The sequence below is a fragment of the Macrobrachium rosenbergii genome, chromosome 51, assembly GCF_040412425.1.
Source record: "Macrobrachium rosenbergii isolate ZJJX-2024 chromosome 51, ASM4041242v1, whole genome shotgun sequence".
In the NCBI taxonomy this organism is placed as follows: Eukaryota; Metazoa; Arthropoda; class Malacostraca; order Decapoda; family Palaemonidae; genus Macrobrachium; species Macrobrachium rosenbergii.
Genome location: NC_089791.1, coordinates 18,340,204 through 18,367,424, shown reverse-complemented (window position 1 = coordinate 18,367,424; position 27,221 = coordinate 18,340,204). Strand labels below are relative to the sequence as shown.

The following is a 27,221-nucleotide window of genomic DNA, read 5'->3' as shown; positions in this document are numbered from 1 at the left end:
AATTTCTTATAGCTTTTTTTATTGCATGTAGGAAAGGACTTGGTTGGTGACTACAAAATGAAAATTCAAGTGGCTTTTCAAATGAATGTACAGCAATTGTGTGGTTGTGAATACAGGCCTAGATGTTGCAATAATTATGCAAGAAACTCGACTAGCGTCAGTGATGTGAAAAGATGTACCTCTGCTTGAAAATGTCAAGGTCGTTTTGACAATATGAGTAGAAGTAATCTCTAAAATTCAATAGACTGCAGGTGCAAGTTGACGCAAGAAATTCACAAGAATTTGGCCAAATCTTTCATGGAAAATAAAGGGTCATTTTAAAAAAGTGGAAGGATGAGAATTCAACAGAAAATGTTACAAATTTTTCTACAGCAATCTTCACATTACCGACCATCTAACCCAGTACAGTAGTAATGTTTGTCTTTTGCCAATACAGGATCAAGTACTCTGTACTGAAGATCATGTATAATCTCATGCTTAAAAAAGGGAATGCACAGCCTATTCATTTACATAAAATATATTGGAAGCCAGATGAAATGTATACTATATGTAAAGTGGAAAAATGAAAAGTATACCAAGCATGTACTCACAAGGATATGAAACTACAATACAACAAAAGCATAATAGCAACTGGAAGGAGGATCCTAAAAATATACATGCACAAGGTTAGAAAATAGAGCAAATGAAATTGTATGGTTAAAAAATAAAAGCTCAACAGTATAAGAAAAAAAATAATGCAGTACCTAATTGCTAGAAAATGAGAATTGGTTGGTGGAAGGAAACCCATTCATCTCTACGAACAGGAAATCATAGATGGTGGTTGTGATAAGGCCTATGTCCATCCATACTTGAAAAGGCAACAGTAGAATCTAGCTGTGGCTAGGAGTAATCGGAAACATAAGTCTGGTTGTGATAGGGAGCGAGTAAAACCTTGTTTTGTAATTCTGAAAGTAAACAAATGAATGGTACATAGGCAGCTACTTGTATGTTGGTTTACTAACTAAGGAATATAAAGAATTTCAAAATAGACTTAAGAAAAAGAATTGCTACTTTGATAGGATAATGTAACTAACCTTTCCATTATCTAATACCCACACTTCCAGTTTACATCGTGAATAAAAAGCCATAATCGGCAAATCGATTGTTTACAGACAAGCATTCTAGATGATAAGTGATGTAGAATTGGGCTGGTGTTAATGATTTCATTCAATGTGTGGGAGTTGAATACTGCTTGCTGACAGAGTGACTTCCACTGAGGGTGATGCACTAATACAAATGCCAAATTGGCTTCAGTCTTGTACTGTGTTGGTGGTGCTGTGACTAGTGTAAACCTAACCATCCCATTCGTAGCTTACATAAACGAAAGTTTTTTTGTCACTGTACCCTATACATTCTGTTGTTTTTGCATTTTCGTGGCAGCTAATTTACACTACTGATGAAGGTCTCCATGTGAAACGATGATGAAGAAGAGCTAGACCTTAGCTTTGAGAGTTGTTGGAAATATGTCTTTGAAAGTCTTAGTACCCTACCTCAAATCAGCCATCTACAAGTGGGCTCCTGCTTTGAAAAATATTTCTGCTCTTACCATTGAGCTGCATATCCTCCAACATAGGAAACTTCATTCTGCAGTATCATAGCATGCTGTCTGATTTGGTAAGTGTTGAATTTTCTTCCAGGGGGCATTATACTGTATGTAAATGTGAGGGAGTAAGTGTACTGAATGTTTATGTTTGGGTTCATTTTACACACTATTGTGATTGTTTGCATTTCCTTTTAAATTCATTGACCTTTAGTGACACCCCTTGTCTCTATTTGAATGGATACAGGAGAGATTACCTCAGTACTAAAGATTCTGTAAAAAAATTTTTATCTTGCTTTGCTGGGTTAAGTCCATAGGTCAACATCAGGTCACTTATTCCTTTTAACACCTTATCACACTTAGAGCCCATACTGACATAAAGCATGCATAGTATGAACCAGCTAACCTACAACTCCTTACAGTATAAAAACGGTTAATATTGCTTTCAGTATATTCATCCCAATGTTAATGCTTGAAAGACGGAAAATTAAATGATATGGGTAAGACATATAACAGAAAAAGCTAAGAAAGAGAAGGAAATCATTAGCTAATCCCTCTGGTTAAAAAAACATAGGCTTGTACAGAAAGTAGTGTCGAATTACTTTACAAATATTTCCCACGTACAGCATTGCTGTCCTAAATACTACGACATTGATATAAACTCCTGTACATAAAATTGTAAAAATTCACATTTGTCAATAGGAGATAAACCATGCGGAGAGAAAGAGAATGTACTGTACCACATATATGTGGATCTTAAGTTATTTGACATTAACAGGGCTTGCAATTTGATGAGCATTATAAAAGCAGCGGGTACTAGAAAGACTGGTTAATCTAATGATGTAATGAGTGTAGATAGTGGGGGTGTATCAGAAGAATCTGAGAAAAATGTTTATGTAAGATAAGCTGACTCCTTTGCTGTTTATCGTTATAGAGGAATTTAAAAAGTAGTGAAGAAAAGGATGCTTCAGGGAACTGATTTATGTTGACCTATTGTTACCCATGAAATGAGATGAGGTTGTAGACATCTTATGATATGGAAAAGTATGCGAAGGAAAAGATATTCATTGTGGCCATGCTGATGCTGCAGTACAAAGTACCTATTCTGCAAAACTGAAATGCACTTTAGGCATTTAAGAGACTGCCATTGATGATTAATTTTTTATTTTTTTATTTTTTTAGTACTGTAATTCAAAGAGCAGGCAGTTGAAATTTTCTACTTTAAAAATAGTATGGCCTAAAAATCAGTACATTCAAGCTCACCATAAGCATGCAGTCGGTCAGCTGATTTCAGAAAGTGATAAAGATTTTTAATCTTGAGCTTTAGGTACAGTTTGATACAAGACTTCATTGTATCATTTTTAAAGTTTTAATGGCAAAGTAACCAAAATGTTCATAAAAAATTATTTTCATGGAACCCAGTGCATAAGTTGCTTTCTAAATTTGCAGTAAAGAATGGATCCGGTGCACCAGTGAAGACTTGAAGATGGAGATCAGTCAGTCCATAGAACAATGCAGTTTTTTGGTGCTGTATAGTTAAGTCTAATCGGAAGTACATGTGATGTCCATTGAAATGTCCCTTGCCACCAGGACTGAAAGAAGGTTAGTGGGATCAGTGCAAGACTACATAATAATAGGTAATACTAGGCAAGGGATTACCCAAGTCTCTCTCCCCAAATGCTTGTTATCACCGTGTAAAAAGAAACAAAACAATAGGCTGCTCAGTGGAACTTTTCCTTCACTTATGAATAACTTGCATCGTTTCGCTTCTTCTTCCACTCTTATGTCGGTGGCGTAATAAGTGACTAAGTTTGATTTTTCATTTAATGAACAACAGCTATTAATATGCAACGTTTTACGATGGAATACTAAAATGAATATGGAGAATTAGACTCTGTAAAGATGTCAGACGTCTCTTCATTTTGCATCAACCATGTTCATGCATCACACTTGTTAACATGTCAAGAATCTCATGTAAATATTCATGTGCAGAGTTTCCTGGCCTTTCCGCCAACATATATTTTATCATTGTATGTATATTATGTCTCTTAAAATTACTATTTGTTTGACTGTCAACAAACACAAATTGCTCAGTGCGGGTCACAGCAACCGGTGGTCGGGCACTACATTTCCGTCCGCACTCTGCTATGTATACCTGAGCCCAGGTAAATAAATCAGTTAATACCCAGTTCGACCTTTTTGTCCTCACAACTGGTGACCCGGTGGAACGTAAACACAGGAGGTTTGGCACGCCATTAACGGACTCACTACGACCGCTTTACCTTCAGAGAGCCTTTAGCAGAACCACATGGCAACAAAAGTCTAGGCCTCTGAAAGCTCCTTCCTCGGGAGAACACCCACGCCACTAACAGAGTAATTATGGTGTACCCCCCACATACGTTCTGGCGTGCTCGAGCGGTTTGGCCCCACCATTCACGATTCTCGTCGACCGCACTCAGAAGTCATTAATTGAACCACACAGTACATAGTTTTGACTTCTGACGAGCTCCAAACACCATTAACGGACTAAATATTTCGCATTTTGATGTGAGGAAAAATGTCAGACACAGAGGTACAAAGTTATTCTGAGGATCCAAATCCTCTGCATCGCCCCTCTCTCACCTTCAGAGGCAGAAATAAACCAGGCGATAAAACTCCCTCCGTTCTCGCGACAAAATAACGCATCCTGGTTTCTGCGGGCAGATGTCCATTTCCAAGTGGTGAAAATTACAGGCGAGGAGACCAAGGTGGACGTAACCATGATAGCGCTACCGGAGGAGGTCTTCAACAAAATCACCCCATGGTTGGACTCGCAGCTGGACAAAGTCAAGTACAGAGACCTGCAAGATAAGCTCACTGACACATACTCCATGCCTGTCCCAGAGAGAGCCCAAAGTACCCTCGACTGATGACCCAGTCTCCGGGGGACGTATCACCCAGGGACGCCTGGGGCGAACTATAAGGTCTCCTGATGCTGCCGGGTGTCAATGTGGAGAGTCGGAGGAAGGAAATCAGCTTGTCGCGAGAAATATTCCTGCAGCGCCTTCTGCAGGAGGTGAGGGGGCAAATCACAGATACAGATGCCCTTTCAATGGACGAATTGGTGAATGTTGCACGCAGACTCCACGAGCCACCACACTTGCCTCCAAACACACCGCAACACCCGCAGCCTGTAACCTGGTAACAGAAAAAGCTGAGGCAGAGGACATGAACGCGGTATACAGGAAGAAGGCTCAGCTGCAGCAGCAGGGGACATGGACAAATCCAGCCTGGTGTTACTTCCATCGGAGGTTTGGAAGCGCCGCCAGAAATTGCAGAAACCCCTGTTCTTTCATAAAAAACAAGAAAGGCGGCCACAAATAACAGCAGTGGCTGCAAACCTTAAGGAGCCCCGGCCAGCAGGATTCTTCATCCACGACGCCATATCAAAACGACGGATGCTGGTAGACACCGGGGCTATGCAATCGGTGTTTCTGCCGTTGAGGGAGGACCGCGAACGCACATCCAGCGCCGCAACTGCACCGGTGGCCGCAAATGGAAGCCCCATCTGCTGCTACAGAACTTTGACCCACAGAATAAGCATTCTGGGCCATAAATATGATTGGCCCTTCGTCATCGCGGACGTCAAGTTACCTCTCCTGGGTGCCGATTTCCTCGCACACCACGGACTTCTGGTGGGCGTCGGGCCGAAAATGCCTGCTGGGTACCGGAACCTGCCGCTCCTGACCGCTCTCCACCCGGTTGGGAATGCCAGCTGTCTGCTCCATCTCCGAACAAATACAGACCCCTCCTCCACGAGTTCCCAGACGTCTTCAAGCCAGAGCTGCATCAGTTGCCAGGAGCCCAAGCCAAACACGGCATCCATCACCATATCACCACAACAGGCCGCCAACACACACCAAATTCCGCTGCTTGCCACCCCAAAAACTCCAAGACACTAAACGAGCTTTAGCCGAGATGGAATGGATGGGCATCTGCAGGAAGGCATCTAGTCCGTGGGCATCCCTCCTCCACACGGTAAGGAAACCAGACAGCTCCTGGAAGCCCTGTGGGGACTATTGTTGACTGAACCTAATAATGACACTGGACCACTATCCCTTGTGGAACATGCAGGACCTAACAGGCGCCCTGCATGGGGCCAAAGTATTTACAAAAATGGGTTTGCTTAAGTCTTATTTTCAGGTACCAGTGCACCCCGACGACATTCCGAAGACAGCCATCATCACTCCGTTCGGAACATATACCTTCTCCTACTCCACCTTCGGCCTCAGGAACACCAGGACCACATTCCAGCGCCTTATGGACACCATCTTGGGGGACCTACCTGTCTGCGTTTGCTATGTAGATGACATCCTGATCTTCTCCAGGTCCCTGGAGGAACACCTGCGCCAAGTCCGGGCAGTGCTGAAGCGGCTGCAGGAGAACGGTTTGGTTGTCAGGTTCGACAAGTGTACCTTCGGAGCAGAAAAGGTAGACTTCCTGGGCCACAAGATCTCTCCAGCAGGTTTCCGCCCCATGGCCTCCAAAGTGGACGCAGTGAAGAAATTTCCAACACCAAAATCTATCAAGTCCGCATCAAGTATCCCCTAACCAGACTACTGAAGGGGAAGCCGAAAGCTCTGGCGTGGGCAGCTCTGCAGTAGCAGGCGTTTGAACAGATGAAGGCAGCCCTCACCAGAGCCACCACCTTAACGCATCATGAGACTTACCACTGACGCCAGCAACATCGCTTGCGGAGCCGTGCTAGAGCAGGTAGCAGGCGGTTCCCCCCCACCCTCTGGCCTTCTTCAGCCGCAAGTTAAAGCCGCTGGAGATCCACTGCAGTACACTCGAAAGGGAGCTGCTGGCAATCTACCAAGCTGTGTGGCACTTCAAGTACCTCTTGGACAGCAGCCCTTTCACCATCCTGACAGACCACAACCCGTTGGTGCACTCACTCACGAGGGCGGGAGACGCATGGTCGGCGAGACAGCCGTGGCACCTGGCCGCTATCTCCGAGTTCGGCTGCACCATTACCTACGTCCCCGGCAAGAAGAACCCAGTGGCTGACGCCCTATCAAGAGTCGAGATAAATTCAGTCCACCTGGGCATAGACTACGAGGACCTGGCAAAGGAACAGGCCACGGACCCGGAAACAGCAGCCTACTGCACGGCACTCACTGCACTAAGGTGGGAAGACGTGCCAAGACGTGGGTCCAGTTCAACACCTCTCTGCGACACCAGCACTGGCCGCCCGCACCCCCTGATATCTACGTCGAGGAGAAAGCAGATGCTTGACATCATCCACGGGCTGTCCCATCCATCAGGACAAACAACAGCGTGCCTGATGACAGAAAAGTTCGTGTGGCACGGGATCAGGAAGGATGTTCAGGAGTGGGCGAAGAACTGCATACCGTGCCAGACAAGTAAAATCACCCGGCACATGGAATCAGGCATCAGAGATTTCCCTCAACTACGTCTGCGTTTCGGGCACATCCATGTAGACGTCGTAGAGCCTCTGCCGCAATCAGGGAGCCCCAGATACCTCCTGACGGTCATAGACCATTCCACAAAATGGCCGGAAGCAACCCCGATGACAGAAGCATCAATGAGCGCCTGCGCAGAAGCCCTCCTGTCAAGTTGCATTCTTATTGGAGCTCTGGGTCTCCCTGGCACGCCTGATGGGGACAACTCTCCACAGGACAACAGCATATAACCCTCCGACCAACGGCATGGTGGAAAGGACCCACCGTTCATTGAAGGCAGCTCTGATGGCCCGTTGCACTGACGACAATTGGAAGGTGCAGCTCCCCTGGGTCCTGCTGGGTCTCCGCACCACACCAAGGACAAACGGCGACGAATCTCCCACACAGAAAGTCTATGGCAAACCACTGGCCGTACTGGGAGAGTTCTTCCACACGGAGCCAGACATCGCAGATACGCCCCTTTCAAGGCTGGGGGAAATAGCAAGAGGTTAAAAGCCCTGCCGAAAGACTTTCATTGACAGAACCCACGTCTACAGCCCAGGAGGCCTGGATTCCTGCACGTACGTCTTCATCAGGATCGACGCCCACCCTTGACCAGACCATACAGAGGCCTATACCATGTCGTCAGTAGGGCATCCAAGGCCTACCTCACCAACATCCACGGGCGGGAAGACTGGGTTTCTGTCGACAGGCTAAAGCCAGCCTTGTTGATGGGCAGTGGAACTCAGGAGGAAACCGGCAGGCGTCCCAGAATTCCTCCACAAAACAAGGCCTGGATGAACCCATCGGCATCCCGAAATGTGGTCGAGGACGTCCCAAGGGCCGCATTAAGCAATTAAGCCATCAGGTCGACAAAACCGCCGAGATTCAGCAGTCGGAGCCGCCCCATGTCCGCAGGTATCAAGAACTCGGGGCCGGCTCCTGTTCCCAAAGAGGTTCCGTGATTTATTTCAAGAAATCTTCCAATCATTATTTCATAATAATTGTCTTGAACGGAGTACTTGTAAAGACGTCAGACGTCTTTTCATTTTGCATCAATCACGCTCATGCACCACACTTAATAACATGTCAAGAATCTCATGTAAATATTCATGTGTAGAGTTTCCTGGCCTTTCTGCCGATATATATTTTATCGTTGTATGTATATTATGTCTCTTAAAATTACCATTTGTTTGACTGTCAACAAACACATTGCTCAGAGTGCAGGTCACGGCAATCGGAGGTCGGGCACTACGTTTCCGTCCGCCCTCTGCCATGTATATCTGAGCCCAGGTAAATAAATCACCCACCCACCACCACGGTAACTCTAAAGAATCCTTACTTTTAACCACCCGCTCTCCTTCCCAATTCTTAAATCAGACACAACAGGCCCGACCCTACTTCAAACCAGACAACAAATCAAAAGCCACTCCATCCTCTTTCCCCTATCAAAATCACCTTTCATCCACTACAATCAACACCCAATAAATGCACAAAACACACACACACACACACACACAAGAATTAGGACCGGGCAAGGAATATGGCTTTAGATCGTCACGAGCTAGCATACTAGCTACCTGTGCCTACTACTCAAGCTCTTCTTTTTCCCCATTTGTTGGCCTCTCCCACTAACCAACACTCACTGCTATCATACTTTTATCCTCATCTGATGGGTACCTTAGGGTTCAAAGAGGTTGCAACCTTGCCTGTTAAATATTTTCACTTCAAAATCACCCCCACCAAAATCACTTTCATGCATCATAATAAAGTTTTCATCTGACCTACCCATCTCACAGACTCATCATCAACATAGAGTTACGGGCTGCTCTCAGAGCAAGAGCCCGTGCTGGCACAAGGCCAGCTAAATCTGAAACAACAACATAAATAAATCAGTTAATACCCAGTTTGACCTTTTTGTTCTCACAACACCATCAGAATTCAGAGAAATGAAAAATGTTAGGATTAGATCGTATTGTAAGTCCAAGAGAGAACACTTTCAAGTTCCGGAATACATGCAGATTTCTTACGAACACAGAAGAATGAGAGGTGATAACAAGTTTAAGAAAGTTATATGAGAATTGACAAAAATGAAACAAAGAAGAATGGTGATCCCGCATAAAAGTACATAGGCGATAAGAGTAACCAACATTGCCGAGGCATTTTCAGAACTCGAGAGGTTTGAGACTTGAGATGTGAGGAGATGGCTTGGGAAAAGATAACAGGGGTGACGAGATATATACAGTAAGTAATTACACTTATTGTTTTAAACTTCCAAGCAAGAAATTGTTAAATTTTTAATGCAGACTCAAGCTGTTCTTAGACCCATAGAGGCTTTGCTCCCTAGGTACTTTACCGTACATAACTATAGCTAATGCTAGGTGACTGGCTAACTTATGACTATAAGGTCTGGTGTGAGACCAGGAAAACACGAATTTAATACCTCCTTGTCAAGCCTTGATTTTTCAGTGGATGAGTCACAATACTGTATTAGAAATTGATAGTGAGGGCTAGGGGATTCTACCGAAGATGATGTGTGAGATACAGGTTGTGTTATCATCTGCTTTGATTTAAGAAGTCCAACACTGAACAATTAGAACATTGATGATAGCAATTATCGTATTGACACTTTGCCATTTTGGACGTTCTCTCGTCATATTAATGGAATTATCATTACTAAGTTTCTTTGGGCTTTATATCATCCCATCGATAATAAACAAAGATGTGAAGAACAGACAGACATGATATATATATATATATATATATATATATATATATATATATATATATATATAATATATATATATATATATATATATATATATATTATATATATATATATATATATATATATATATATATATATATATATATATATATATATATATATATTATATATATATATATATATATATATATATATATATATATATATATATATATATATATATAATTACACGTTTGTCTTGTATTCCTGTGAAGCTACCATGAGGCACAAACATTATTTCTCATCAGGACTTCTCAGCGCAAAGTAACAAAACCTGCAGAGAGATAAGGAATTAATGAAGCCTCCGTCCACCATGGATCCCCCAACCCCAAACACCCTCGTGACATGCGCTTAAAACACACTGACCTTGAGAGTACAGCCAAACCAGTTGTTCGTCTGTAAACAGCAGCAGTAGAGAGTCTAATTTTCGGTATTGTGCCAGAATTGTCTTTACTTCGGCTGGAGTATTCCCATTTACGCTTATCTAAGGTATTGTTTACGTTATATTTCCAGTTTATATTTTAGGCTATTTTGACAACTGGCTGTTTTCTTGTTCTATGTTGCCATTTGAGACGGTGTCTGTGATGGGACAGATTTGCTAGATAGAGAAGGCTATCTTGATATGAGCGAGATGTGTTCTACTTGTCTCTGGAGACGTGTAACCGTTCTCTTGGCTGGTAAGTGCATGTGCGCTTGCATATATGAACATACAGTATATATATATATATATATATATATATATATATATATATATATATATATATATATATATATATAATTTATATGTGTATATGCAGTATATTATATATATATACTCTATATATATACAGCATGTATATATATATATTTTATATATATATATATATATATATATATATATATATATATATATATATATATATATATATATATATGTGTGTGTGTGTGTGTGTGTGTGTGTGTGTGTGTGTGTGGTCTCAGCCTTCGTAGTGACAAGCTTATCCAAAAAGTGTGATGAAATTGAGAAATTAAAAGGGCATTGTGGTAATTACAATTACATACCTACTGTATATGGTAAAAAGTTGTTACATATGTATATATACATACATACATATACATATATATATATATATATATATATATATATATATATATATATATATATATATATATATATATAAAACCTGTGTGTTCACTTTTAAGTATTTATAAAAAAAAACTTTCCTCCCCAGAATTACTTTCTCGTGAGTCATGAAATGCCTAACCGAGGATCAGCTGAAGACGTACGAGAGGGATGGATACATAGTGCTCAACCTCCTAACCGAAAATGAAGTGGACGAACTCAGCAAGGAATACGATGCCATCTTTGCCAGGCACAACAAAGACGACATGGAGGCTACGTGGTCTGGCGACTGGAACAAGCAAAGAGAAAAAACCGTAAGACTTTATACATAAAGTTCATAATTTTCTCTTCGAATGGACGACGTAGCAAACTGAAGATTTCAGTAAAAAAATAAAACATATCTTAATTGTGAATTTGGTAATGCAAAGCTCGCAGAAAGCCAGTCGCGCGTTTATTTATAAGAAAATATTAAAAAAACAGTTTCCATTCCTGGGTCCGTAGCTGTTCCATACAATCGTTCACAGTGGCGTCGCTATTCGGCCTAGGGATGGCCCGGACTCCCCAGTCAGGTGCTTGGCCCCCCGGTTGAAATTCCCTTTGTAGCTAAACTTTAAACCATTAGTGGTCAAAAGCATAATCATAGTTGAAGGTTTTTAACACAAGTAACATGTTTGTTCATGATATTTTGATCCAACTTAATGTTATCAACTTATGTATGAAGTGACTGAAACTATAGTTACAGTTTTGAATAAGTGCAATGCAATTTGCTACTGCTGCTTAGACTTAATTTCCAGGGAGAGGAGATGAAGAAGAGGGAATGGGATAGGTTGACATTTTGAAGCGATTTTGGAGGGTCATAAGTCTTTTGTGTTATTGATGATGTGCACTATTTAGATATATTTACATGACAAAGATATTATATTATAGTTGAAAATTAAAGCTTGATAATAGAAATTAGGCTAGTGTTGAATATAAGGTTGCGAGGAAATTTACACTGCAGTATTTGATAAATTTGCATATAGTAAGAGTTGAAAATTAATTGAAAATTGAGCTCTATAATTTCAAATACAGGTTTACTAATTACTAATACTATTATTTTCCTTCATCCACATGGATATATGCACTCGAGAATAGTATATTTTAGTAATTACAGAATTGGTACATTAGTTCTGTGTAATTTTCTTTGGCCCCCCCCTAAAAAAAAAATATCTCGGCCCTACCTATGCCCTCCCACTGATGGAATCAGCTGCGCCATTGATCGTTCATATGAAGTTTCGAAACCAACCTGGCCGGCCACCGACGTCGTTTGTTTATCTCGTCTGCAGGAGGTGTACTCAATCCACGCCCTTCAGCTGTACTCCGCGGTGTTCACCAGACTCTTGCTCCACGAGAAAATCTTGGATGCCTGCGAGGATGTCATAGGAACCAGCAACATCGTTTTGCATCACACCAAAGCTCACAAGAAACCGCCCGGTACAGGCTCGCCTTTTCCCATGCATCAGGTGAGGACTTTTCGCAGAGGAGACCCAGTAGCCTTTAGTGGACTGAAGTGCTGATACAGTTCCAGAGCAGGTGTGTTGTTTGCTTAACAATAATATGGTTCCAAGAAGTATATGAAGAAGTTTCCCAATTTCTATTGGAATAAGTAATTTTGGGATGCGAATGATGTATTGTTAAAATGTTTTGGAGGGTGTACCAGCATGCTGATTCACCCCATCTGATGTATATGTAATATATGTCAGTAAATTTTTTGAATTTGAATTTGAATTAGTGAATTAATTCTGAATTTAGTGAATTAATTTTAGAGAGTAAATGCTATTTGGAATGAAAACTATTCGTGTGTGCTACAGTTTCATGTAAACTTTTATTGCGAATAAGAGCCCGTGCTGACTTTAGGTTAAAGTAATCTAGAAATAATATAATTTCGATGTTGAAATACATACTTTTCCAAATTACGTGCAAGTAAGTTTCAAGCAAAGAATGGAGTCTACGTACAGTATAGTTATACAAAACATTGAACTCCATACCGGGTTATCCAGCACTGAGACACGTTTAGTTGCTGAAAAATATCTTTAACAGAATTGAAATGATTTACACCAATGTCTGAAGCTATAAGATCATTCCACTCCTCGCAGGACTACCATTACTTTCCTCACAAGAAAGACTCGATGGTGGCAGTTTTCGTTAGCCTAGACGACGCAAGACCCGAAAACGGGGGTCTCTGCGTGTACCCAGGATCACACAAACTTGGACCTCAGAAGGACTGCAGCGATAATCCCTTGACGCACTACGTTGACCAAAGTAGGTTCTCACTGGAGAACGCTACGCCGCTCACTTTGGATAAGGGTCAGGTAAGGATATGGAAGGACCTGAGGCATCTTTCCCCTTTGTGGAAGTGACCTCTTTCAATGATTTTTATACCTGTTTCCATAACTGATAAAAAAACCATTGTGTGTGTTATCATACCTTAACTTACTCATATCACAAGCCAATCACTTCTGGTTGTAAGCTGCACATGAAAATAACGCAAAAATGCGATTCCGCATAAGACTTTAGAATGTTTCACATTTTTGTGATACCCTTGCAACTAAAACCTATCTCGCTAGGAAAAAGATTTCCTTAGAATCTATTATCTAAAGCAAAGACCAACCTGTGATCGTGTATGACGCTCACAAAAGCTGTTGTCTAATACTGATATAGTCTCATGACTGGGACAGTTAACCTAAGAACACCTCTTTTAAACCGCATAGGTACTGATATTTTCGTACCTGCTTGTGCATGGCTCCTACAACAATACAAGCAGACACGACAGGAGAATGTACCTGATGCAGATGTACTCGGGAGACGATGCGCCATTAGGCAATGAGGAGATCAGGCCTTGTCAGACCATGGTCCTTCGCGGGGAGCGAATGATTGGCGGCACTTCGGTTTGGAGACCTGCCATCCTACAAGATAAAATAAACAAGAAGAAAGAAGTCGGAGCTCCTATGTAGACCTTGAGAATACGAATCCCATTTCGCTATATATGTCTCAACATTTCAGGAACCCTGTCATCCTGCAAGGAAAAATAAAGAAGAGAAACCATGATGCTCTTTTTTTTTTCTTAAGCAGTTTTCATGTCACAGTGTAAAAATGGACGGGGAACCGAGGACACTTAACAACCGGAAGATCACCACCGAGCCCTGCATAGGCACAGGGAAGTGTGGAAGCAACGTATCCAAGATGATGACGTTCTTAATCATTTTCAAGGCCATCAAAATGTACGGTACACGAATATGATTAGGCGTTAAGTCAACTATAAACAAGAATAAATATGGTGAGGTATTTTATGTTGCAGAGCCCTATTTTTTTTTTAACAGTTGATCGTTGGTATGTGTCCAAGCAAGAGTGAACATATGGAAAAATTGTGTACCACAGAACTGTAAAAGGCATCAATAAAAATCGTGATATTTCCCATATCAATAAAAAGAAATGTACAATTTTAATTCAGTAGGCGTGTCATTATGTGGTTTTCTGCATGACACCTTCAAAGTTCAGTTTTGTGCGTATTTTTGAAACTTAAATCTTCAAGTCTTGGGTTAATTATACTTCAAATTAGGTTAGTTCCTTGGTTAGAAAAGACCAAAGTGTTGATCTAAACAACATCTTTAGAATTGTTTTTGGTAAAATTCTTGAGGGCAAATATAGGCTACAGATCATCAAAAAACAGCTCAAGATTCAGATCGGGAAACAAATGAAGGAAAATTGTTTAAACTCTCCTTGTCATGTTTCAGATACTTCCGACAAGAAATCTTTCCTTTTCTCAGTTTTTTTTATTTTGACTAATACAACTCTTAGTTATTATGTCTCTATGTTTTAGAACATATTTGCAACACTAGTGCATTTACACTTCGTAGACGGTACAGGTCAAATTAGATCAATTTAAACTATCTACTGTACAGCTAAAGACGTACAGAGAATTAATAAGTTGTAAAAATGTGTGAGCGCTAACTATATATGAGAGAGAGAGAGAGAGAGAGAGAGAAGAGAAGGGTTGTCCTTACTTAAGATAGTGAAATTACATATCAATTATTACGGAGACTGAGAGAATAACACACGAGAGAGAGATTTTCCTTACTTGAAATATTAAGTTAAATTATTTATGAATTATTACGGGGAGAAAGAGAGAGAGAGTTATTCTTACGTTAGATATCAAAAGATGGAAATTCAGTATTAAACTAACTTTTAAATGAAATTAAGGTTACTGTATTTTCATTTAAAAGTTAGCTTAATACATTCCCCTTTAAAAAAAAGAAATAAAAGGATAACGTAAGAATATAGGAGTGTGTGATTCTCTCCCCCCCTTCCACCGATCTATTTTTAGAAGTCTTCTCAACCTCGCTTTTAAAAACTTCTTTATTCCGTCTCTTTCTCTTGGTTCTGAAATGCTCTATGTCTCTATGTTTTAGAATGGCGCATTTACAGTTCGTAAATGGTACTGGTATAATTAGATCAATTTAAAATTATCTACTGTACAGTAACTACGAACGAGAGAGAGAGAGGGATAACAGTTGTCCTTACTTAAGAGAGTGAAATTTTTTATGAATATTACGGACAAACACACACACAGAGAACAGAGAATTACAAGAAAAATATGACCACTGATTAGCAACACTCCCCTTCTTGTCATGTTAAATGACATGTCTGACAGCTTTTGCCTTCAACCTTCTTAACAAAAGACGAGGGAAGAATTTGTTTGTTTAAAATAATACAAATTTTGTAATTACAGTTTTATTATTATTATTATTATTATTATTATTATTTAATTTTATTAATCTTATTATTTGAAAATTATTACTTATTATTAGGTAAAAAGTTTATTTATCATACAAATAAACATACCTGTATACATGTACCATAAAAATTCTCTCATCTCACTAAAAGAGAGAGAGAGAGAGAAATTATTACTTTCAATAATATTTAATGTTATTTAATTTACACATAAAAGCTTGAAAACTTATAAATTACATAAAAAATGAAACGTAAACACTTTTGCAGGGTTTCTCAGTGTTTGCAAATGTTCGCGTCTTAGGTTCCAATGAAAAATTCGTTGTCTGTGAATTCGTGCAACTCAAATCAGCGCAAGTTCAGGGGTATTACTTATATAAGTATATATATATATATATATATATATATATATATATATATATATATATATATATATATATATATATATATATATATATATATATGTATATGTATGTATGTATGTATGTATAATAAATATATATTTCTTTTTTATGAATTTCCCTGGGGTTATATGATTTCTAGAGATTTTTTACAGGCTGGCAATGGAAACTTTATTTATTTGGCCTTGGAGTTCTGACTTATGTAAAGGGAAATTGTAAAAAACAAAGAAAAAGGGATGGTTTTAGGAGCTGAAGGCTCTACTTCATAAGGAAATGTTACGTAAACACTTAGGATAAATTAAGGAATTATATTTACAAAAAGAAAAGCATTAGAAGGGAAAATGGGTAATTGAATCGTTAAAGGGCTTGCAACGCCTGAAGATCCTCCTACTGGAGTCTTGAATAAGGGCAAGGCACAGTCCAAGATGAGTCCATTGCGAATAGGTACCTCTGCAAGAGAGATTTACACATTACACGCCAGTAAAAGAAAAAAATAACACAGAATATGACTCGAGTCTGCACTGAGGATGCCAAGGACTCGAGGAATAACTGAACACTTTACACTGGAACACGAAACACTGCAAAAGGCACTGAACAAATGACACAAGGATGAGAAAACAATACTGGCACTCGGTAACACTTCAAAAGGGCAAACTGTCGTGACTGAAAAGGCCTCCATGCGTACTTTACCTTGGGGAGTGGGTGTTAGTGGGGCTCTGGCGTAGAATGACAACGGGCATTCACACACGTGTGACATCGTACTCAGGTTCCTGGGTAGGTCCTTTCGAGGATGACTGTAGTACTGGGTCCGCGGTTTGAGGTGGGCTGTATATCGGGGCCTGAGCTCGAGGAGGACTGTAGTACTGGGTTCACATCAGGAGTCTGGTGTGGACATCTGGGTGGAAGGGTGAGGGGTGACCTCTCAGCGACTTGTATCACTCGCCCTTGTGTATGGCTAACTGCAAAGATGTCTCTGTCCAAGGCCCTTTTTAAGGCCTCTGTCCAGAGCAGGGGCCCCAGTAATGGGTCCACGTGGTAGCAGGCTAAGAATGTGTCACTCGTCCAGGTGTTCCGGCCATCTGTTTGTATTCCCCAAAGTATTCCTGCGGAAAGACAATCCAGCCAACTCAATCTGCCTTCGGAATGGTTTTCTTAAGCAGCTTAGTTGAACTAAGCTGCTTAAGGGAGTGACCGTCAGCCTCTCATCCTCGACCTTATTGACCGTGCCTTCTGAATGATTGTCCCAGATAAAAAAAAAAGGGGACAGATCGGGATGCTGATCATTTTAATGTATTGGTGACTAGGTCAATTGGGGTCGCCTGTGCAGTGACGAATTTACTCTCAATAGCTTAAGGCAAGTACGGGCCGGCTTTTAGCGATTACTTTACTTTCACTAAATTCAAGGCTAGAAAAGCTGAATGGCTGCTATGCTACGATTCTTGATAACTATAATTATATATATATATATATATATATATATATATATATATATATATATATATATATATATCTTCTTCTTCTTTTTCTTTTAACGTGCTTTTATTCCCATTTTTGTATTCAGCCTTCTTTTGAAGGACTTTTGATTTGGCTTTAGGGTAGACCTGTGAAAACCAACATTATTCAGGGCTTCTGAGAAAACCAACATTTGGCTGAAATTTTGAAAAGCAAAAGGACAGATTATTTCTACCTCGTCCACGAAAGCTTGGAGGATCCATGTAACAAATCAAATATGCACTATCATGCAATCTCTAGGCTTTGTTATGGACACATTATCTTCCAATTTACTATAGACTTTATGGGTAAAAAAATGTTACAATCGTTTTCTGATACATTGTAAGTAAACCACATGAATCATTAACACCGATTAGGTTAAAAAATGGGAGGGGTGGGGGCGGGGGAGTGATACACTTCCTTACCATTCAAGAGTAATTTGCCACAAGAAGATATGTCGTAGAATAATCTTGACTTCGAGCTCCCTTCTCATGGATCAGTCAGTCTAAACGCCCAGAGACCTAAGAAAAAAAAAAAAAAATAGACAATCGTTATTAGTGTACCAATACTAATACCTATTGTAGCATTGGGAGGCTAAATATCTCGACAAATACCTCAGCAAATCTAATAGTGAATCGATGGTCCAACACCTAAGTGCCTGTCCTTACAGACACTTGGGAACACCACTATGCTAGTATTGTATCTGATTAAAGTTGTCATGATCAATAAACCTAGACCTAAGTGCCTGTCCTTCCTGGTATACAGTACTCTGGAACACCACTGTGCCTAATATTGTATGTGGTTAAAGCTATCATAATCGATAGACCTAGACTTAAGTGCCTGTCCTCATAGGCATACTCTGGACCACCACTATGCCAAATACTCTCTAATTAAAGTTATCATAATCGATAGTCCTAGACCTAAGTGCCTTTCTTATAGTCATTCTCTAGATTCAAGAACACTACATGCCTAATACCGTATCTAATTAGAATTATCATGACCTTTTTAAACCGCAGCTCTGTTTTTATATCTGAGGAACCAAGAGTAGGTTCTGAGATGATCTAGTGTTGCCGAAACGTAGAAATGTGGCCTCCGGCGTGGAAGTTTTCAAGTATAGCATGATCGGTGAAAAAGTGGCATCTTCATTTCACCTTCTGCCACACCAAGTGTGGAAAAATTTTATCCACTTTTTAGGGGGTCACTGTGGTCAGATATATTATTTTCTTATACGATTCATTTACCTATATTCTCGGTCATTTGCATATTTATATATATGTAATAATATAATAATAATGACTGAATAAAGAACCATCAAAGAATGGTTGTTTACGCGCCAACTTATGAAGCAGTAGAGGTCGATCGAGCGATGTCTCGATTGATACGTAGAATGGAAACAATAACAGAATGACAGCTTTAGGTCTCCATTTAATTAAGGAAAAACAAATCCGTTTAATTTTTTCAATACATGTAACAAGTGATTGTGGTTAACTTGGTAAGGGAAGTTCTTTGCGAAGTGATATTGTAATCGCATTTAATGTTTAGATCTATATAATAATCTCATTATCATTGAATGCTGTAGCATGTCAAAGACCCACGTAACGATAAACAGGTTTTCCGGTTAACATATGTTTACGGGAAATGATCTTTAGACAGCAAAGGAAAGCATATATCAGCGTGGAAGCCAGTGGCGTGGAATTGTGGCAACACTGCCGGCACACTCGACAGTAGCAGGCACTAGCACTATCGCATACGCGTAATCGCCTTAGTTTCTCTTCCGACTTGGTGCAAATTGGTGACCGTTAGAGACCTTGTCTCTTCCTCTCGTCTCTGTTTCTCATCTGTCTGGATACAAGCTTGGTGTGTGATTCGTTCTTGGTTCCTTTTACCCCATATACGTAATGTTTTTGAAAAATACCCTTCGCTTATCACTTTGCTTTACGTGGGTTTGTTTTCCTAATGATTCTCATTTTCACTAACGAAACCCAAGGGTTCACATGTAATAATGGTCTTTGAGAAACATCTTGCGTGAGAGTTCTTATTCCGATCTCATTTCTGTTTGTAAGGTCTCGAAGTGGGGGAGTTTCAAGAATTATACCTTCCCGACATGTTTGTTTACACATAACACCGAAGTAGGTGGCGACTCAGCGTCCGCATTTTAATCAACTCTGTTGCATCGGCGTCGGCGCTACCGAATTCCTGATAAAGCTGCCCAGAAACCAGTAACTCTGGCTGCACTCACGTTCTAAACGCTACGCCTTATTTTGTCCAGGATAAAAGTTCATTTTGCGGGTCTGCCTTATAGAGACATTCGTAGGTAGTTATCCTAGTAAAATAATTCCCTGCACACGTCCCATCATTTCATTTACATTTTCGTGATAAGAAAAAATCACGTTGCTTCTCGATATCTCTTCAGTTTTTCCACACTTAAGGAAGTTTTCTGCATTTAAGGGTTGTCATTTAGTAATGACAGTGGCAGTTTTGTGTTCAATAGATATTAAATACTTAGTGATAATGCTAAATAAAGATTGTTTCATATTATCTTAATATGAACAAAAAAAACTTAACTAATCAGACCAAACTATACCAAACTGTTGGTTCATCTACGTTCCCCGACATATCAAAGGTTATTTACATTCTTCGTAGCTGATTCACACACACACACACACACACACACACACACACACACACACACATATATATATATATATATATATATATATATATATATATATATATATATATATATATATATATATATATATATATATATATATATATATATATATATATATATATATATATATATATATATATATATATATATTATATCACGTTACCACAGGTGAACAATACAGAGATTTGGTTGTAGGTCTGACCGATTTCGACTTTAATTCCAAGCCTTGTATGTGGTAATAAAGTCGAAACCAGTCAGACCTGCACCCCCGTCCCCTATTTTTCACCTATGGTAATGTGTGGTAAATGAATGTTGTGCTAAAGTGATTATAATCGTATATATATATATATAATATATATGTATATATATATGCATATATATATATATATATATATATATATATATATATATATATATATATATATATATATATATATATATATATATATATATATAATGATTCTGAACCTCTCAGATAAAAAAAAATTGAAAATTTTTAAATGATGTTATTCAAGACATCGTCTAATTGGGCCAAAAACTGTGCTAGTGAAGAAATGCTGACAACTGGTTCTGAATAAACAATCTCTGTCATTAAGGCTTACAAAACTGATGTATATTGTAATGAATATATATGAAGTTCACACTTCATTATAATAAATTCAGAATGATTTTTCCTTTCTTCGTAGGGTCCCCGCTATGAAGTTCCTGACTGCAGAACAGAAGAAATTTTACAACGACAATGGATACGTAGTCTTGGACATTTTGAGCGAAGCCGAGATTGACGAGCTAGGTAGAGAATACGATGACATCTTCAAGCGAAAGGCCGACAGTAATCTTGAGGCTACCTGGCAGGGAGACTGGAACACTCAAAAGCAACAAACAGTGAGTCTCTCTCTCTCTCTCTCTCTCTCTCTCTCTCTCTCTCTCTCTCTCTCTCTCTCTCTCTCTCTCTCTCTCTCTCTCGGGTATAGATTAGATATAGTTCCTCTTGTAAGTGGTTTTAATGATAAAAGGAAGAGAATTTTGACAGCATAGGTCATGATGATAATATAATTTAGATGAAAAGTGAATTGCTCCTCAGCACAATCAATAGTTATAATGCCTTTTTTGCGACTGTTCCTTTTGTAATTTTGCATTCTTTATGTTCTGAACAAATATCAAAGACAAAACCGATATTCCTGTCACCTAGTAAAGTTAGCCCTTGTTAGTGAACACATGCTAATTAAGAGACGGATTTTTTTTTTTTTTTATTTACAAGAATCGTGGAGTTGTGTGGAGATTGTCAGTAGAGGAAACCTTGTTGTAATTTTAGTTAGTTATTAGTTATGCGAGTCTTCCAACATGTCTTGATTTTGTTTCGAGTCTCGATGAATTTTCAACCAGAAAATGATACACGCCTGGTATGACCTTTAACTTTTATTATTATTATTATTATTAGTATTATTATTATTATTATTATTATTATTATTATTATTATTATTATTATTATTGTGTTTACTTTCATATGAAAAAAACATTATTAAACATCAGAAATAAAGTAGAATACAGAAGCAAATAACAGAAAATATAACTAGATTAATAGATACTCAAATGAGTAGCAGTTAAGAATTTTGTTTGCTTAATAATTAAAATATAATTAAAATGTAATTAAAATCGAAATACATTAGCATAGCGTTTTGTGATTGTTCTTTTTTACCGCTACTGTAGTTGTGTGTGTATATATACTGTATATTTAGGCTTCAATAACACGGGATGCTTTAGATTCCAGATACTGTAATTTCCATAGTACCAGCTGTCGAAGACATACAATCTTCTTCGTCAGGTACCTATGTCAGTACCTGATGACGAAGACTGTATGTCTTCGAAAAGTAGTACTATGGAAACTAAAGAATCTGGAATCCATATATCACACACACACACACACACATATATATATATATATATATATATATATATATATATATATATATATATATATATATATATATATATATACATATACATACAAGTATATATATATATCTGTATCTGTGTATAACCATTATTAATAAAATAGGATCAGACATTCTCATTAAGTGAGAAAGTGTATAAAGACTCCAGTGACAACAGAAATCTTCAGTCTTCTTCCTCTCAGCTTAATCCGTAATCGGGGTCGCTGACAGGAAAAATGCAGTGGATTAGGCTAATTTTAACCAGTTACAAAACACATTTTCTTGTTAACTGCATTATTTTCAACAGCAAGTTCAGTCTATCCATGGCCTGCAAATGCATTCGGCAGCCTTCACCAGACTCCTGATGCATCCCAAAATGCTTGATGCCTGCGAGGATATAATGGACACAGAGAACATTCTCCTACACCATACCAAGGCCCACACCAAGCCTCCTGGGACTGGGTCGCCTTTCCCTATGCATCAGGTCTGTGTGGGTCATATTTCTCGATACGTGAAATTTCCTTAATAGGAATAGCAACTTCCTCTGGGAATGTGTTGCTTTGGGCAATTGCCTGTCATCATTGTTTTCAAGTTTTCTTTATTCTTTCCTCACCCTTTTGTCAGATTTATATGAAATTTTCTAATATCAGTGCGTTTGGTTAGCTCTCTGCTTTCTGCATAAATTTCGTAATTTTGTTAAGCTGTTGGATAATATCAGTATGAAAAATATAAATGTCTAGACTCACATACGCAATGTACCCAGGTATGTGTAATCATGCATATATCTGCTGGCTACGTAGAAAGACAAAACAAATTTCATTCACTGAAGAACTGATCTTGGCATAAGACAAACTTCAGGTTGATTGTTTCTTTCTATGTGATTTTAAACTGGAATTCACGGATATCTAGAGCACTCTCATCTGTATTCTCATCATTTCCCGACAGGATTATCACTACTTCCCCTTCGAGAAGGATTCCATGATCGCTGTCTTCGTCAGCATGGACGCAGCTGATCCTAAGAACGGCGGCCTTTGTGTTTACCCGGGTTCTCACAAGCTGGGACCCCAAGAGGACTGCAGCAATGCTCCAGGATGGCATTATTTGAGTCAAGACAAATTTCCGATTAGTAAAGCAACTCCTCTCTCCTTGAAGCGTGGACAGGTACTAAATACGGTTTTCATTATACATGCACATATGTATACACTGTAATGCCTCCCCCAACCCTTTTACAAATCTCTTACTCCAACCTTTTTGAAGCTACATTGTTGAGGTGGGTCTGTCTACAGCTTGACTGTAGATCTCGAATCTTCCTTCTATAGTGTCATCTAACCCAAAATTCTCCCTCCAACTTCTGCCACTGTCACATAGCCTTATTTTTCACTTAGTTTTCCTAACTATTCATTTTATTGTTTCGATTGCATTACCTCTAATCACGAGTCTTTTATACAAGCTGAAATTTTCAATAAGTTATGCCTTATATTCTTAATCCGGTTGTTTTATTTATTATAAATACACCCATTGCTTGGTACATTCCTTGTACTACAACGAGTACCGTAGAATGTCTGCAAGAGTATTTGTTGCAGGACCAAAAGTGCCAATAATGTTCATGGACAAATGAGCATCTGCTGTATGAGTAACAATGGCGTGTAACTCTGAGTAATTGCTGAATCTTCGAATATAAGTATTTAGGATTTCAAAAGGTGTTTTCTAAATAATTAATCAAAATACAATTTAAAAAGAGGACTGAACAAAATCTTAATCCAGAACGCAACTGTATTTGTAATTGCTTAATAAAGTTTTCCCTAAACACCCCACAGATTGTGGTGTTTTCCTACTTGCTGATTCACGGGTCATACGACAACACGAGCGACCGCGTCCGTCGGATGTTCCTGATCCAGCTGATGTCCGCCGACGACACCCCTTTAGCAAAGGTGCACCAGTCGGACTGCCAAAGGATGGTCCTACGGGGAAAGTGCATCTCCAGGGACGCCGACATCAAGAAACGCCACAAAGAGTTCACGGAGATGGAGAGAGCGTCAGGAGCGTATTAGGTTGCGTTTGTTGGGAGACATTTTTGTTATAGACTGTTCTGGTGTTTTTAAAAAACACGATCTTCTCTCTTATTCGAGATCTTTGATTCGTGAGAGCGAATGATTAGAATCACAAGATGCCTTCCTTGAATGTATTTACTTTCATTTTCATTTTTAGATGAGAAAAGACAGGAATAAATTTCTATATTTGATTTCTTAGTCATGGTTAGCTTTTAAAACATGCATACACACACACGTGTGGGTATATGATGCAAAAAATGTTTGCTTCTTTGTTTATTAGACCTCCGATTTGGTAATTATGGTGTTTCACAGTTTTATTTTTTATTCCATTAGACCATTACAAAGTTCACTCCTCAAGTGCTTTTTACTGAGTTTTACTGAATGGTAGGATTTCTTCCCAACAAGGACCGTCCAGCCAAAGTAACGCGTAATAAAGAAGTGTATCTTTGTCGCGTCGTTCAAGACCTCATTCATAGTTTTTTCCCCGATCAACCTTTCTTTATTGTTTCATGTACATTATTTTGATATAGACCTACTGGAAAACTTTGGCTATTCAGTGAAGAACTTGCCATTCTTATGATAATTTTCTCTTATCTGAAGGCAGATTTCATTATTAATTTTCATCCATGGAACATTTTGAGCAGATAATAAGGCCATCCATTGTAAGTTTTGTATGCTGGAATATAGTGCCCTTTTTTAGGATCTTTTCCTTTACCTATTTTCTTCTGGACAGACCGACGAGTATAAACCGAGTAAGAGTAACATAGCTCCATCAGGTACTACTATCTACAGAGTATGTACAACTATGTCTTCTCAAAAGGATCGAATAGTTATTGTACCCCGCAAGGTACCCCCTTTCAAACAAAGGCCATTGTGCTGAAACCTTTGACGCGCACGCTTAGGCAAAACATGGATAATCTCCCTTTAGGAGGAATCACTCCTTTAGTGGCAAGAGAAATCAGGGCAGCTAAAGAATGGGGCGATAGTGGTAATTTTTTCAAACTAGGTCCTTGAGGTCTTTTCTTCCATAAGCCGGTGGAGTTGTACCCTAGCAAACGGGGTTGCAGGTTATACTTCTTGCCTAAGGCAGACCCGGAGGTAGTTGCAATACAAGGTGACACTGTTATTCAGCCGAAATGTCAGGTCGATTAATTCTCAAGAGAACATCCCTTATTCCCCCCAGCCAATGACGGGAAGGCGGGTGGGGGGAACGTGCATGGGCAAGACGGGCCAACTCAGTGCCGGTCTCAAGCCTGGATAACCAGAAGGGGGTTAGTGCCGGCAGTGCACCTCACGCGGTACACTGTAGGCATTACTTAAGGTTCTTTGCAGCGTCCCTTCGTCCCCTAGCTGCAACCTCTTTCATTCCTTTTACTGTACCTCCGTTCATATTCTCTTTCTTCCATCTTACTGTCCACCCTCTCCTAACAATTGATTCATAGTGCAACTGCGAGGTTTTCCTCCTGTTACACCTTTTAAACCTTTTCACTGCCAATTTCCTTTTCAGCTCTGAATGGCCTTAGCTGCCCCAGTGCTTGGCATGTATGTCTAAAATCTATTAATCAATCAATCAGTCAATCAAGCCTGGATAAATAAGGAAGGCTGGAATCAGAAGGGCAGCCCCCAATAAAATAATCTTCCAAAACCAATTATGAAATAAGCTGTTCAAGATAGAAACAGCTGAAGAAGGTTCATTAAAAATAGCGACTCTGAATAATGATTAAGCTGAAAAGAATAAGAAGAACGGCCCTCATTGCGCTGGCATAACCTTAGTCTCAGTTACCTAATCTGGATCTACAACGATACTAGAGTAACAAGAGCACTCATTTGAGAAACTACTGCCGTTGAGAATACGCTCAACCTGACAGGTAAGCAAAACAGTGTAAGAAAGGGTTTGCTATCCTTTTTTTCCATAAGTTCCCAATGAATTCACTAACTCGCACATAACCGACCAGAAGTACTGTAGATGACTGTAGAATAATTATAAAATAGGGTTATAGTTGCATTCAGGTACCTGAATTTTTGCCTTATTTGTTCTGTAGTAAGCCATTAGAATCATAACCAATACGTGTAGTACCACAGGAGTGAAAGTTAAGTCACCTAATGAAGCTTTACAAACTCTCAGCGAACCCCAGATTGAGAATCCCTGTTTATAAAGAAAGAAAATAACGCAAGGGAAATATGCAAAACAAATAACCACTTGGCTTTGCCTAAGGGCCAGAGATAGTGTTAGGTAACTTTTACGCGTGATTGCACTTCAAAAATAAGGAGCAAGGAACATAGCAACTGAAAATGTAAAGAAACTGAGCTAGGTCTCCGAATTTCTGAGGCATTAAATCTTAGGAAGCACTTTCTAAATATGCCTCTCCTTCCCCATCCTAAAGTTTTCGAATTTTGTAACCATTATGTTTACCAAACTACCATCCTTCATGGTCTCCTCATGACTATTTCACCCCAAAACAGTCTGATCTATTTTTCCATCTACGCTAATCTTTTTGCCACATCACCATATCTCTGCATTTTCATCCTTCCAGTTCTTTTCAGTCAACATTTATTATGCAAACAATTAATTTCACTAGTTTCTTATTTTTTTCTCAACTTCTATACCCATGCTTAATTTCCTCATAGGAGAGTTGCTCAACAATGCCTTATAAACTCCTAATCTTTAATTCCCTAGATACTCTTCCTCTCCTCCAAATCACATGCTGAGATCCTGCCACTTTACTTGTTTCACCCTTCCTGTGATTATCCTATCTCACTCTACAATTCTATTACATTTTCTCCTTCCGAAACACGTTCAGATTATTTCACCAATTTCTGCAGCTGTTCATCACTCACTAACAATGCATCATCTGCAAACTCCTGTTACTGCACATATCGATGGCTCTTTTTCTTATCTATTCTCCAAACATACACCTACATTTCTTGCTTGTATTCCTTAGTTCTCTCATCATGATATCCTTAAAAAGTTGAAATATCGTAAAACATCCACAGAGACAGCTATTATTGTTTGA

At 39.2% G+C, this 27,221-nt stretch overlaps 3 protein-coding genes across 7 annotated transcripts; all 3 read left to right on the top strand.

Annotated features, from left to right (window-relative positions):
- The first annotated feature begins 36 nt into the window (after nucleotides 1–36).
- LOC136833158 (phytanoyl-CoA dioxygenase, peroxisomal-like) lies at nucleotides 37–13,977 on the top strand. 4 transcript variants are annotated; one of them, XM_067094861.1, is made up of 6 exons: nucleotides 37–1,653; nucleotides 3,029–3,181; nucleotides 11,002–11,206; nucleotides 12,218–12,394; nucleotides 13,028–13,243; nucleotides 13,643–13,977. In XM_067094861.1, exons 3-6 carry the CDS (start codon nucleotides 11,021–11,023, stop codon nucleotides 13,883–13,885), a joined length of 822 nt encoding a protein of 273 aa, XP_066950962.1. In that variant the 5' UTR covers nucleotides 37–1,653; nucleotides 3,029–3,181; nucleotides 11,002–11,020; the 3' UTR covers nucleotides 13,886–13,977. The 4 variants fall into 4 exon arrangements, with proteins under 4 accessions (XP_066950962.1, XP_066950963.1, XP_066950959.1 ...); XM_067094862.1 differs by lacking the exons at nucleotides 37–1,653; nucleotides 3,029–3,181 and adding an exon at nucleotides 9,243–9,267; XM_067094858.1 differs by lacking the exons at nucleotides 37–1,653; nucleotides 3,029–3,181 and adding an exon at nucleotides 10,074–10,279.
- On the top strand, nucleotides 7,291–7,883 carry LOC136832960 (uncharacterized). The gene is made up of 2 exons (XM_067094613.1): nucleotides 7,291–7,455; nucleotides 7,581–7,883. The coding sequence occupies exons 1-2, from the start codon at nucleotides 7,291–7,293 to the stop codon at nucleotides 7,881–7,883; spliced, it is 468 nt and encodes a 155-aa protein (XP_066950714.1).
- A 5,288-nt stretch (nucleotides 13,978–19,265) lies between the features above and the next one.
- On the top strand, nucleotides 19,266–24,906 carry LOC136833157 (phytanoyl-CoA dioxygenase, peroxisomal-like). 2 transcript variants are annotated; one of them, XM_067094856.1, is made up of 5 exons: nucleotides 19,266–19,408; nucleotides 20,912–21,107; nucleotides 22,464–22,640; nucleotides 23,102–23,317; nucleotides 23,974–24,906. In XM_067094856.1, the coding sequence occupies exons 2-5, from the start codon at nucleotides 20,922–20,924 to the stop codon at nucleotides 24,205–24,207; spliced, it is 813 nt and encodes a 270-aa protein (XP_066950957.1). In that variant the 5' UTR covers nucleotides 19,266–19,408; nucleotides 20,912–20,921; the 3' UTR covers nucleotides 24,208–24,906. The 2 variants fall into 2 exon arrangements, with proteins under 2 accessions (XP_066950957.1, XP_066950958.1); XM_067094857.1 differs by lacking the exon at nucleotides 19,266–19,408 and adding an exon at nucleotides 19,737–19,865.
- The last annotated feature ends 2,315 nt before the right edge of the window (nucleotides 24,907–27,221 follow it).